A 12606-nucleotide genomic window follows, 5' to 3' on the forward strand; every position below is an offset into this window, starting at 1 on the left:
ACCTCAGGGTCCCACTTAAAGCTCATACTAGGTTGTCATCTCTCTCTTCTATTATTATCCTGAATGTTGCCTCTTCGATATCTTCTTCTTCTCTCTCATTGAAACCCCATTCACCTCTTCCACTTTTCCCAGATTCATCTCTTTGCGTCTTCTTTCTCTTTTCTTTGGGATCAGTCTATCCACCTCTGCCATCTTTTGCCTGCTCTTGTTCTTCTGCCCTTTCTTTCATTTTTTCCTTATTCTTCCTCTTCTCTGTTCTTCGATGGTTTCTCCGTCACCGGCGACGTCTCTACTGTCGGTGGTGTCCACAACCTCACAGAGCGTGAGTCCTTGCTCGGCCGGTCGCGCTCCTTGGGGATTCCGTATCTCCGCTAAAGATGGACGTTTTTTGGCATCGATTCCGATCTTGACGGTGCGAGAGATTCAATGGCTGTTAACGGGAGCCGATCCGCGAGGTGGTTTTGGTATAGTGGAAGAAACATATCCACAACCTCATAGAGTTTGAGTCCTCCTTCGACCGCTCGCGCTTCTTGGCCATTCCGTGTCTCCGCTCAAGATGGAAGTTCTTTGGGGTCGATTCCGATCTCGACGGCATGAGAGATTCAGCGGCTGTTAACGGGAGCCGATCGGCGAGGTGGTTCTGGTCTTTTTTCAGGTCGCACAGGAACTACATGTCGCACAAGAGGTCATTTCTCTTTTTTTCCGATGTTTGTCACTTTCTGTGATTTTGATTTGTTCTATAGTTCGTTTGTTTTTTAAGTTTGTGGAGGGGTTTTTGTTGTCTTATTTTTGCCCTTCATCTGATTTTGGTCCTTTTTCAGGCGCACAGGAACTACAGGTCGCACAAGAGTTCGTTTCCCTTTTTTTCCAATGTTTGTGGCTTTCTGTGATTTTGGTTTGTTTTATGATTTTTAAGTTTGTGGAGGGGTTTTGTTGTGTTATTTTTGCCCTTCATCTGATTATCATTTCTTCTTGGTGTAGTTTGGTTTGATATTTGAGATTGTCTATGATCAGTGTGATAGTGTTGAGTTTATTCAATTAAAAGTTTATTTGGAAGAGGGTTTTTATTTTAAATCACTATTTTGATTCTCTGTGTTCTATGATAAATTTTATTTTATTTTTTGTGTTTGGAAATCGTTGGAGTTTTTTTATTTTGGTTAATTTTGAGTTTTATAATTTTCTGTGTAGTTTTTTAATAGTTTGTTTCATTGTTATTAGGTTGAGACCAGAGTGCAGAGTGCAGAACTCTTGGGAAGTTTTTTGTTGTGTTATTGAGGTATTTGTGACTAAATTTTTTTTTAGCTCAATTGTGCCATCATTTTTGAATTACTGTGCAACTGTATGATTTGGACTATTTGCTACTGATTTGATATTGTACATGTCAATACTGCTGTTTGTTAATTTGCTACTGATTTGGACTATTGCTTACCTAGCTTATTCAACGGCTGTTAACGGGAGCCGATCGGCGAGGTGGTTCTAGTCTTTTTTCAGGTTGCACAGGAAGTACAGGTCGCACAAGAGGTCATTTCCCTTTTTTTCCCGATGTTTGTGACTTTCTGTGATTTTGATTTATTCTATAGTTCGTTTGTTTTTTAAGTTTGTGGAGGGGTTGTTGTTGTCTTATTTTTGCCCTTCAACTGATTCTGGTCTTTTTTCAGGTTGCACAGGAACTACAGGTTGCACAAGAGTTTGTTTCCCTTTTTTCCCAATGTTTGTGACTTTCTGTGATTTTGGTTTGTTTTATGATTTTTAAGTTTGTGGAGGGGTTTTTATTGTGATATTTTTGCCCTTCATCTAATTATCATTTCTTCTTGGTGTAGTTTGGTTTGATATTTGAGATTGGCTATGATCAGTGTGATAGTGTTGAGTTTATTCAATTAAAAGTTTATTTGGAAGAGGGTTGTTATTTTAAATCATTATTTTGATTCTCTGTGTTTTATGATAAATTCTATTTTATTTTTTGTGTTTGGAAATTATTGGAGTTTTTTATTTTGGTAAATTTTGAGTTTTATAATTTCCTGCGTAGTTTTTTAATAGTTTGTTTCATTGTTATTAGGTTGAGACCAGAGTGCAGAGTGCAGAACTCTTGGGGGAGTTTTTTATTGTGTTATTGAGGTATTTGTGATTAAATTTTCTTTTTAGCTCAATTGTGCCATCATTTTTGAATTACTGTGCAATTGAATGATTTGGACTATTTGCTACTGATTTGATATTGTACATGTCAATACTACTGTTTGTTAATTTGCTACTGATTTGGGTTATTGCTTACCTAGCTTACTGAGCAATTTCATGTTGAATGGGTCTTCAACATCTCTATTGGTGGCTAAGTTTTGGGTGGACACTTATTAGCTGCTGGGTTCCACTATTTTGATTCTCTGTGTTTTATGATAAATTCTATTTTATTTTTTCTGTTTGGAAATTGTTGGAGTTTTTTATTTTGGTTAATTTTGAGTTTTATAATTTCCTGCGTAGTTTTTTAATAGTTTGTTTCATTGTTGTTAGGTTGAGACCAGAGTGCAGAGTGCAGAACTCTTGGGAAAGTTTTTTGTTGTGTTATTGAGGTATTTGTGACTAGATTTTCTTTTTAGCTCAATTTGTGTGTGACAATTTATGTGTTGGTTGTAAATGTGGTTGGTTTATTAGCTGTTTGTTCCTTTTAGATTAATATTAAATCATTCTCAATTTAACTTTAGACTTTATCTTTTTTCCAAGATGGTTGTTTGATCTTCTATTTTTGGTATGTATCTTAATTTGAACGGGTTTATTGTGTCTGGTTTTTGGTGTTATTGTAAGCATCAAGCTTATGTCTTCTTTGGTCTTTGGATTTTTTTAGAGTTGGGGGTTTTGTCTTGATTTTTATCTGGGTATCTGTTTCTTTTTGTGTCTGTTAGTTAGTGCCATTACGGAAAAATTTTGTTGCATCCATTTGTTTAGACGTTTATAAGTTCTTGTTTTGCTTTGGCTGATTTTCGATGTTTATATCGTGTATGACGTTGATTATGAAGATGAACATTAATTGTTACTCCTGCGGTTTGGATTTTTTACAATTGTGGCTTTATTTTTTTTATTGTTTATTTGGTTCTTTCCGCGTTGATAATTTTTGATGGCTGGAAAAATGTGTTTTGCAAGAAATTATTTGAATTTTATTTTGAATTTAGTACTGTGTAATTGTGTTTAGTTTATCTCCTCTGAATTTTTGTCGGTCTATTTTTTATTATTTATTATTTTATATCAGTTAAATGTTTTGTATCCTTTATTATTTTGATTGGTCGATTGGGAGGTTGAACATGGATAGGATAAGAAAAAACATATAAAGGTCAATGTTGTTGGCTTGCCACTATTATCACGTATAGTGTTGTTATGCTAATGTATATATTTTGATGTCTTTGTTTTCCATGTGTTCTTTGATAATTTTGGGTAGATTACTGATATTTTTGGGTAGAAAATTGATATTTACTGTTGTTGGTTACAGAGGTTGTGTATTGCTTACGTAGCTTACTGAGGAACTTCATCTCGAATGGGTCTTCAACATCTCTATTGGTTGCTAAGTATTGGGTGGACACTGATTAGCTGCTGGGTTCCGAGAAAAATAGTTTCTAGCAGCAAGTTAAGTTAAATCATTTTTTTCATATCTATTTTTAGGAAAATTGTTCAAACTTTGATACAATGAAACAATATCGTATTATTCTTAGTCACTATTCAAACACATTGTGTCTTGATGATTGTTGGAGTTTACACATTTTGTTTGTATTTTAATTTCAATTAATTTACATATTCGTGTTTTTTGGTGTTACTATTAGTATGAAGTTCATGCCTTTTTATGATTTTCGATTTCTGTTGTGATTGTGGTTTTTGTCTTGGTTTTCTTGTGATTGTTTTTTTTTCTCTCGACTATTTCCCGTGGTTAAAAAAAATTGTCTATGTGTCATATTGGTTGAACTTTACTTTAAATCTGCTATTGTGTAATTGTGCTAATTTTGTATATGCTCTTGATTTAAGTGAATATGTGAAGAAGTGGGTTTTCTTTTAGTGCTAATTCTATATATGTTCTTGATCTGAGTGTTAAATAAGTTCGAAGGTGCATGTTATTTTTTATTTTCATAGTCACTGTGGTTAATTGTGTGTTGATTTTGATTTTTTTTCTAATGGTTTGAACTGTTGCTTTGTATCGCTAATAGTGTGTGTGTGTGTGTGTTTTTTTTTTTTGTTCCATTTTTACGAGGTTGAGACCAACGTGCAGAACTCTTTAGGAAGTCAAAGAAGTATTACTTTATTTTTCCAAACGAACGCCTCTTTGATGCAGATGATTTTAAAGAATCCTGGGTTTTAGAGTTTTCAGGTGTTTTATTTATTGGCTGTTTGTTCTTTTTAGCTTAATATTAAGTCCGTTTATTTTTAATTGTAGATGTTATCTTTTTTTCTTGGTGGTTGTTTGATCTTCCATTTGTCGTATGTATTCTAATTTGAGAGGGTTTATTATGTGTGGTTTTTGGTGTTACTATGAGTATCAGGTTTATGTCTTTTTCGATATTTTGATTTTATTTGAGAGCTGCGATTTTTGTCTTGATTTTTTATTTGTTTGTGTGTTTCTTTTTGTGTGTGTTAGTTATGGCCGTTGGGAAGATATTGTGTTGCATCCACTTGTTTAGAGGTTTACAAGTTCTTGTTTTGAGTTGGCTGATTTTTCAATGTTTATATTGATTATATTGTTGATTATGAAGATGACCATTAATTGTTACTCCTGTGGTTTGCTTTTTTTAGGATTGTGGTTTTTATTTTTTTTTTGTGGGTATTTGGTTCTTTCCGCTTGGATAGTTTTGGGTAGCTGGAAGAATGGGTCTTGCAAGGAATTATTTGAATTTTATTTTGAATTTATTACTGTGTAATTGTGTTTACTTTACTTCGGAATTTTCGTCAGTTTGTTTTTTACTATTTATTATTTTATATCAGTTAAATGTTTTATATCTTTTAATACTTTGATTGGTAGATTGGGAGGTTGACCAAGGATATGATAAGAAAAATTATTTGAAGGTCAATGGTGTTAGCCTACCATTGTTCATCATGTATGGTGTTTTTATGCTAATGTATATATTTTGGTGTCTTTCTTTTTGGTTGTGACTGAGTTATTTGTGGACGAACAGATTCGCTGCACTACCTGCAACCTTGCTCACCTTTTCAGAGAATCTCTCTTTTGGCTGTTATACTCTCTCTCGTGTCTGTGTCATCTGCTTTGGTCCAAATTGTTGTGGTTGTAGTGCTATCTCAAATGGTTAAGGTGATGTATTTTCCATATATTCTTTGATAATTTTGGGTAGATTACTGATATTTTTGAGTAGAAAATTGATATTTATAGTTGTTGGTTATAGAAATTGTGTATTGCTTACGTGGGTTACTGAGGAACTTCATTTTGAATGGGTCCTCAAAATCTCTATTGGTGGTAAGTATTGGGTGGACATCCATTAGCTGCTGGGTTCGGAGAAAAATATTTTCTAGCACCACCTTAAGTTAAATAATTTTTCTTCGTATTTATTTTTAGGAAAATTGTTCAAACTTTGATACAATGAAAGAATCTTATGTTATTCTTGCTTACTATTCAAACACATTGTGTCTTGATGATTGTTGGAGTTTCCAGACTTTGTTTGTATTTTAGTTTCAATTGATTTTCTTATTTGTGTTTTTGGTGTTATTATTAGTATGAAGTTCATGCCTTTTTTCTACTTTAAAAATTTTTTGATTGTGATGTTTTTTTTTCTTGTGGTTGTTTTTTTTTCTTTTTCTGTTCTCCACTATTTTGCGTAGTTGGAAAAAATTGACTATGTTTCATTTTGGTTGAATTTTATTGTAAATCTGCTACTGTGTAACTGTGCTAATTTTATATATGCTCTTGATTCAAATGAATATGTGAAGAATTGAGTTTTCTTTTAGTTCCAATTTTATGTGTTCTTGATTTGAGTGGTATACAATTTCGAATGTTCATGTTACTTTTTTTTCCACAATCAGTATGATTAATTGTATGTTGATTTTAGTTTTTTTTTTCTAATTATTTGAACTGTTGCTTTGTATTACTAATACTATGTTTTTTTTCTTTTTTTTTTGTTTCTTGTGGTTAGTGGGTCTAATATTACTCTTTGGTCTAATACATGAATGAAAAGTTTATTTAGTTACTTTAAGATCAGAGGATTTTTCTTGTCTCTTTGTATATTTTGTATAATTCTTTATTTTCTTCTTTTTGATATGCTCATGTGATTATGGTTTACTGCTTTATGAGATTTGGTTTGTTTATAATGTCTTCCAATTTTTTCAAGAAAATGATTTTCCCAAAGTATAACAGTATACTTATTTTGTTTTGTCTGTTTTATTTTTTTTTATTTTATTTTTCATGCTAAGTGATGTCTTTGTTTATTTTTTATAAGTGATCTCTCTTCTTTTTGTTTTCTAACTCTTATATATGTAAATTTATATTTTAAATAATTCTAGAATCTAATTCTTAGGTTCAGTTGAGTGTGCTGTTTGGTATGCAATAACTCTATATACCTATATTGACTTGTGTACTCTTGTTATATGGATTTGGTAGAAGTTAATAGTCTATATGTGGGAGGTCTATTATGAGGTAAAAGGATTCAGTTTGCTATGGGTGGGCTGTAGGGTAATTTATCACTGTATATTAGTATGAGATTTGTTGAAATGTCTCTTTTTTCAATTGAGGTAGGACTAAATGGTGACTCAATATGTTTTCTCTCTCAATATGAATTTAATTTAATATTTTTATTATTTATTTAATTTATTCTACTTATTGTTTTTGCACATTGTTTGCTTTGGAGGAATATGAGGTAGAAGAAAGTGTAACAAGACAGAATGGGTGGAAAATAAAATTTCTTATTGTTTGGTTTAGGGGAGGAAATAAAAAAAAGGAAAACAAAATGAGTTGGAGTCCATGTAACTCTTTTATCTTCATTCATTCATGACTTGAAAATAGGTAAAAAATGTCACAACAATATCAAGATGAGAACTTTGTGCTTTATTTGACAGAGCTGTTAAAATTTTTAAGTTTATTCTATTTGAAATTTTAAAATACATCTCTCTTGTTATTTAATTTTAAGAAATACTTTGTTAGATAAAATATTAGTTAAAAAATGGAGTAACTTATTTATTTTAGGTTTTTCTCACCCTACATAATTCACGTGTGTTGACTGCTTTCTATAGGTTTTGGTTGTTTGTTGTGATGGTTGATGTGATGACTGACGTGATTGAGATGGCAGTTGTTATTTCCAAGTATAATTTGCTTTTTATGTGTTATTACTAGGTGCTATATATGTCAAGTCAATTTTTTTGGTGTAGGAAGTTGGGGGCAACTTGTGACTTTTCATTCTTTTGTGTTCTTTTAGATTTATCACTCTATATTAGTATTAAATTTGTTGAATCGTCGCTTTTTTCAATTGAGGTAGGACTAAATGGTGATTCAATGTGTTTTCTCTCTCAATATGAATTTAATTTAATATAGTTATTATTTTTTTAATTTATTCTACTCATTGTTTATGCACATTGTTTGTTTTGGAGGAATATGAGGTAGAAAAAAGTGTAACAAGACAGAATGAGTGGAAAACAAAATTTCTTACTGTATGGTTTAGTGGAGAAAATAAAAAAAAATGAAAAAAATTGAGTTGGAGTCCATGTAACTCTGTTCTCTTCATTCATTCATGACTTGAAAATTAGTGGAGAATGTCACAATAATATCAAAATGAGAACTTTGTGCTTTATTTGATAGAGCTGTTAAAATTTTTAAGTTTATTCTATTTGAAATTTTAAAATACCTCTCTCTTGTTATTTAATTTTAAGAAATACTTTTTGTTAAATAAAATATTAGTTAAAAAATGGGATAACTTATTTATGTTAGGTTTTTCTCACCCTACATCATGGATCATGTGTTGATTGCTTTTCATATGTCTTGGTTGTTTGTTGTGATGGTTGATGTGATGACTGACGTGATTGAGAGGGCAGTTGTTATTTCCAAGTAAAATTTGTTTTTTATGTGTTATTACTAGGTGCTATATATGTCAAATCAACTTTTTTGGTCTAAGAAGTTGGGGGCAGATTGTGATTTTCTCTTGTTTTGGATTTTTTTAGATTCTATGTATAGATTGCATCTATCTAATCACTAAGCCAATGAACTATAATTTACTTGATATATTAATATTAAATTAATATAATATATATATATAGATATACTGTTACTATCTATACTAGAACTACATTATCTAAGAAATTATATTGGATTTGATTTATAAGTTAACAATGATATTCTAACTATTTTCTATTGATTGTTATATATTTAGGTTGAATGTTTAATTGATTTATTTGAGAATATTTTAATGTTCTTTTGATATTGCTGCTCTTTTTATTTCCATTCTATTTGTGATTGATTACTCTAATTGATTTGTTGATTGATATATTTATGTTTTGTTTATTTTTTTTTTAATTTTTTCTTTCCATGCATCTGAAATTCTGGGATTTAGTCAGGTGAGATATGCTAATAGATGTCTTTTCCTATTTAGTTTGTTCCCAATGACTACATTGTAGGTGTTTTTGGGTGTGCCTCATATGCATATGCACATATGTTCAAATAGATTAGATGTTAGTGGGTTTTAGGGTATACTATTCTATTACTTTATAATTATTATGATTCAATGAGATTTGTTGGAATGTGTCCTTTCTTATTTAATTGTTGCGCAGGGAGGATAGCATAAGTGTTCTTGATTGTGGTAGCTGGATATGTGTGTGATAGGTAATAGATGATGTATGCTATGTGATACATGTTTTCCCACCCTTTCTTTGAGGTATTCAAATTTAAATTCAAATATTTTGGTAATTTGTTAGCTTGTCTATAAAAAAGACTCCTTGGTTATATAGTTCAATGCACCTCATTCCTTCTCTGAAATCCCTTGTTTTTGGTTTCTATTTATCTTTTTAGTTTTCTCTATTTTGTTTGGTGGTTGAGCCAATGCCTCCTCCATTTGATTCTATCTCTAAGATCCACCCTCCAAGGGAGGCATGGAGACTCAAAGTTAGGGTACTAAGAACTTGGATTGTTCCTTCTTTTGGAAATCATGATGTTGCAAATTCAATGAAAATTGTTCTTGTTGATGGAGATGTGAGTGGCTGTTCAATGTTGGTCTTAGGTTGATTTTATCTACGGTTTTCTTTCATCTTTTGTTGTTTTCGTTGTAACTGTTTTTTGTTTTTTAAATTTGTTGTTGTTTTCTTGTGCAGTCTAATAAAATACAAGCAACTGTTAAGAAGCAGCTCATAAATAGGTTTAAAGAGAGTATTATTGAGGGTCAAACATACCGAATGTCATATTTTAGTGTTGTTCCAAACCAAGGCAATTATAGAGCAGCAGAACATGAGTTTAAGTTGGTTTTTCTTAACCGTACAACTATTATTCCTGTACCTGTCGATGATATCCCAAAGACATGTTTCAGTTTCTGTCCGTTTGATGAGCTCTTGAAAATGACGGAAGATTATGTTTACTTAGTTGGTAGGTGATTTTAAATCTTCTTTATGCCCTTCATTTTTTTTTGTTTCAGTTTATTGCCTTTTTTCTTAGCTGATTTTTTATGGGAGTGTGCACTTTTGAACTGTGATTTTATTGATGTTTATTTTTTTGGATACATGTTATTGGTTTGCTAACTTCTGTTGGTGAAGAGAAAGAGTATGTGAAAGATGCAAAAGTGATGAAGATGATCATTCTTGAGTTATCTTCAAAAGAGTTATTTTTTTTTCTGCCTGATGTTGATTGTATTTTGTATTGATTAACTATTATTTATGTTAAGCACTGGTCTTTTAGTTTTTATTGGTGTTTTATGTTGAATTGTTAATGGATCTAAGTTTTTTAATAAATATTTTTTTTCAGGTTGACAATACGCTGTGCTTTGTTTGGGGAGTACGTGGATGAAGTGCATCATTTCTTATGTTCTAGCTATATGGAGCAACCAGTTGTTGTGATCTAACTTGCCAAAGTTAAATTCTTTAGGGGTAGTCAATATTATAATGTTTAGGCTTTCCAATTTCTTCTGAAATTTCTTTGCTTTATGTTTAGTTTCCTATTTTTAACTACTTATTTATTTATTTATTTCTTTATTTATTTATCTATTATTTATTTAGCTGGGTGTTTTGTAGGACAAGTTGATCTTCAAAATGTTATGCATGCTACTCGGCTGTTCTTTAATCCAGATTTGTCTGAAGTAGTTGATTTCAAAAACAGGTTATTGGATAGTATCTTATTAGATGAATTGTTTAGTTGATTGATGTTTTTGTTTATAGTTTTAACTTGGTTAATGTAATTTCAGTTTATTCTCTTTATTTGTGTTTTAAGTTTTGTTGATACTGTTTCTTTTTTTTAAATTGATTTTTCCTTTTTTCCTTTAATTCTTCTATGATGATTAGTATGATTGGCCAAGGTATCAATGGAACATAGCCATTGTTTATTGCTAATGAGGGCAAGGGTGTTTCATTGAAAGATGATTTTATGCGACTTACTAGAAGATGCACTATTGACGAACTTCATGATAACAACGAGGTTTATTGGGTTTTTTCCATGTCTTTGGTCAATTTTGACTTAGATGTCCTTTCATGAAAAATTTATACGAAGTTTATGTTTTCCATTCATATCTCAATATTTATTTTTTATATTATCCTTTTGTGATTTTTGGTTTTGTGAGATCTATTGTGGATGAGGGACCTTGGTGGTATTCAGCTTGTGTTTGTGGGAAGTCAATTCAGCCTCAAGATGGTGCATATTATTGTGATTTTTGTCAGCACTATGTTACCAATGTGACTCCTAGGTACGTTGTGTTTATTCCTTTATGTGTAATATTCTTTTCTTTTTTCTTTCTTTTTCCTGCTGTTGTTTATTCTCCTTGTTTCATTTTCCTAATTACAGTTTTTTTTGTTGTTTTTTGTTTTTGTTTTATTAAATTTTTTATTGGGTAATTCTTTGATGGTCAGATATAGGATCAAAATAGCTGTTGAGGATGATAATGGAAAAATCATGTGCTGATCTGTTGTTGAGTTTAATAGTGACTGAGATCTGTTTCTGCCATGTATAATTGTTTGTTGAGTGTGTTTGAGTGTGTATTTCGTCCTTGATTCTTCTAAGAACCATGTTTTTCAAATTATTTCATAGGTTGTTTGTGGAGATAGTTATCCTGTGATGTTCCAGCAATTGTTGGGGAAAAAATTGCTCCTTAAGATAGATACCAAGAGTGTTGGTGCAGACAAGTATTTTGGAACTTTCCGTGTGAGAAGAGTTTGTGATGATGCTGCTATTATTTCCATGTTTTAGTTGCCTAACTATGATGCGGATGATGAGCGTACTCCATTGAAGGTTGCATCTACAAACTCGTGTTTTTTATTTTCTTTAGTATTTTTTATTGTTTCTTATTGTTTTTTTCCAATTGATTTTCTTTTATTTATTTATTCTTTTTTTTAATAAATTGTGTTTAGGATGGTAAGTTGGGAAAGATCCCTTCAAGTGAGGATGAACATATTGTTGACAAGAGAGAGCCCTGTGAGGTGCTGGATGAGGGTATCATTGCTGATGGAAATTGTTCAAATATGAAGACAAACTGCTGGCCTTTGATTGATTTTCTTGGTGAAAAGGGTGCTGAAGTTCCTGGATTGGATGATATAAGTACTGAAATTGATATTGTAAAAGAGGCAGGGAAAAATGTTGATGATGGTGTACTTGTTGATAGGGAGTGCAGTCTGGAAATTGAGGGCTTTTTGAATTCTCCTCCCGTGAAAACTACGGTAATTTGTTTATTGGAATTGAATTAAATAAGAATGTGTTGCTTGGTTAAATTACCTATTCTTTTCCATGAATTATGGAGAATAATTAATTTAATTTGGCTGGAAAACTAACATGATTTGTCAATCTATATGGTTTTGTGTTCTCTGCTGTTTACATTTATTCAGCCATTCTATTCTTTTGCATTGTAGGGTGTACTTTCTGCTGTTCTTGATGGATCCCCTGTTCATGTGATCAAGAAAGAGACTGCTTCCAATCCTCCCAGGGGTAGAAAAGTTAAGAGAAATCTGAAAAAATCTTTTGATGATGTTGCCGGTGAGGAACTTGGCCCAACTTCCAAGGTTCTCAAGAACCATGATGTTTGAGATGTTAATAGAGCTGCCGGTGTTGTTGTAAAATAGTTTATTAATCTAAGAAGTAGTTAACTTATATGCACTGAATCCAATGTTTCAATCAGATGTGAAGATGCTGTCTGTGTCCCATCCATTTTTTTGAGCTGTGTCCAAAGACTAGCATGGTTTCGTAGTATCGTTTTGTTTTTTTGTACTTTGCTAGGGATTGTACACAGTGTCCTATGTAAATGATGTGATATGGGCAGGTTTTGGATTCTAGGTTATTTTAAAATTTGCACCTATGCAGTTTATTTATATATATGTATGTACTTTCTAGGTACAACACTAAATGAAATCCAGCAGCATTTGTATTTATTAGTATATATTAGCATATATTGTATACTTTTAATTTCGTTAAACGTTTTTTTGTAGTTGTTCACAGTATCCTACCAAGATAGTTTTCTTTTC

At 31.6% G+C, this 12606-nt stretch overlaps 2 protein-coding genes across 39 annotated transcripts; both read left to right on the top strand.

Annotated features, from left to right (window-relative positions):
- LOC107639328 lies at positions 471-11051 on the top strand. Of its 38 annotated transcripts, none has more exons than XR_002361112.1 (11): positions 536-685; positions 1219-1276; positions 2503-2561; positions 4223-4339; positions 5142-5275; positions 5367-5437; positions 9268-9535; positions 9911-10032; positions 10177-10261; positions 10444-10841; positions 11005-11051. XR_002361112.1 is itself a non-coding variant. In XM_021121163.1 (6 exons), exons 1-4 carry the CDS (start codon positions 594-596, stop codon positions 9913-9915), a joined length of 423 nt encoding a protein of 140 aa, XP_020976822.1. In that variant the 5' UTR covers positions 530-593; the 3' UTR covers positions 9916-10032; positions 10177-10261; positions 10444-10834. The 38 variants fall into 38 exon arrangements, 4 of the variants coding, with proteins under 4 accessions (XP_020976824.1, XP_020976823.1, XP_020976825.1 ...); XR_002361114.1 differs by lacking the exon at positions 1219-1276 and adding an exon at positions 2057-2115; XR_002361090.1 differs by lacking the exon at positions 536-685 and adding an exon at positions 2057-2115 and having other exon boundaries at positions 1145-1276.
- On the top strand, positions 11152-12438 carry LOC107639327. Its single transcript, XM_016342807.2, has 3 exons — positions 11152-11383; positions 11503-11808; positions 11998-12438. The coding sequence occupies exons 2-3, from the start codon at positions 11614-11616 to the stop codon at positions 12169-12171; spliced, it is 369 nt and encodes a 122-aa protein (XP_016198293.1). The 5' UTR covers positions 11152-11383; positions 11503-11613; the 3' UTR covers positions 12172-12438.

Source organism: Arachis ipaensis, chromosome B04 (genome assembly GCF_000816755.2).
Source record: "Arachis ipaensis cultivar K30076 chromosome B04, Araip1.1, whole genome shotgun sequence".
NCBI lineage: Eukaryota > Viridiplantae > Streptophyta > Magnoliopsida > Fabales > Fabaceae > Arachis > Arachis ipaensis.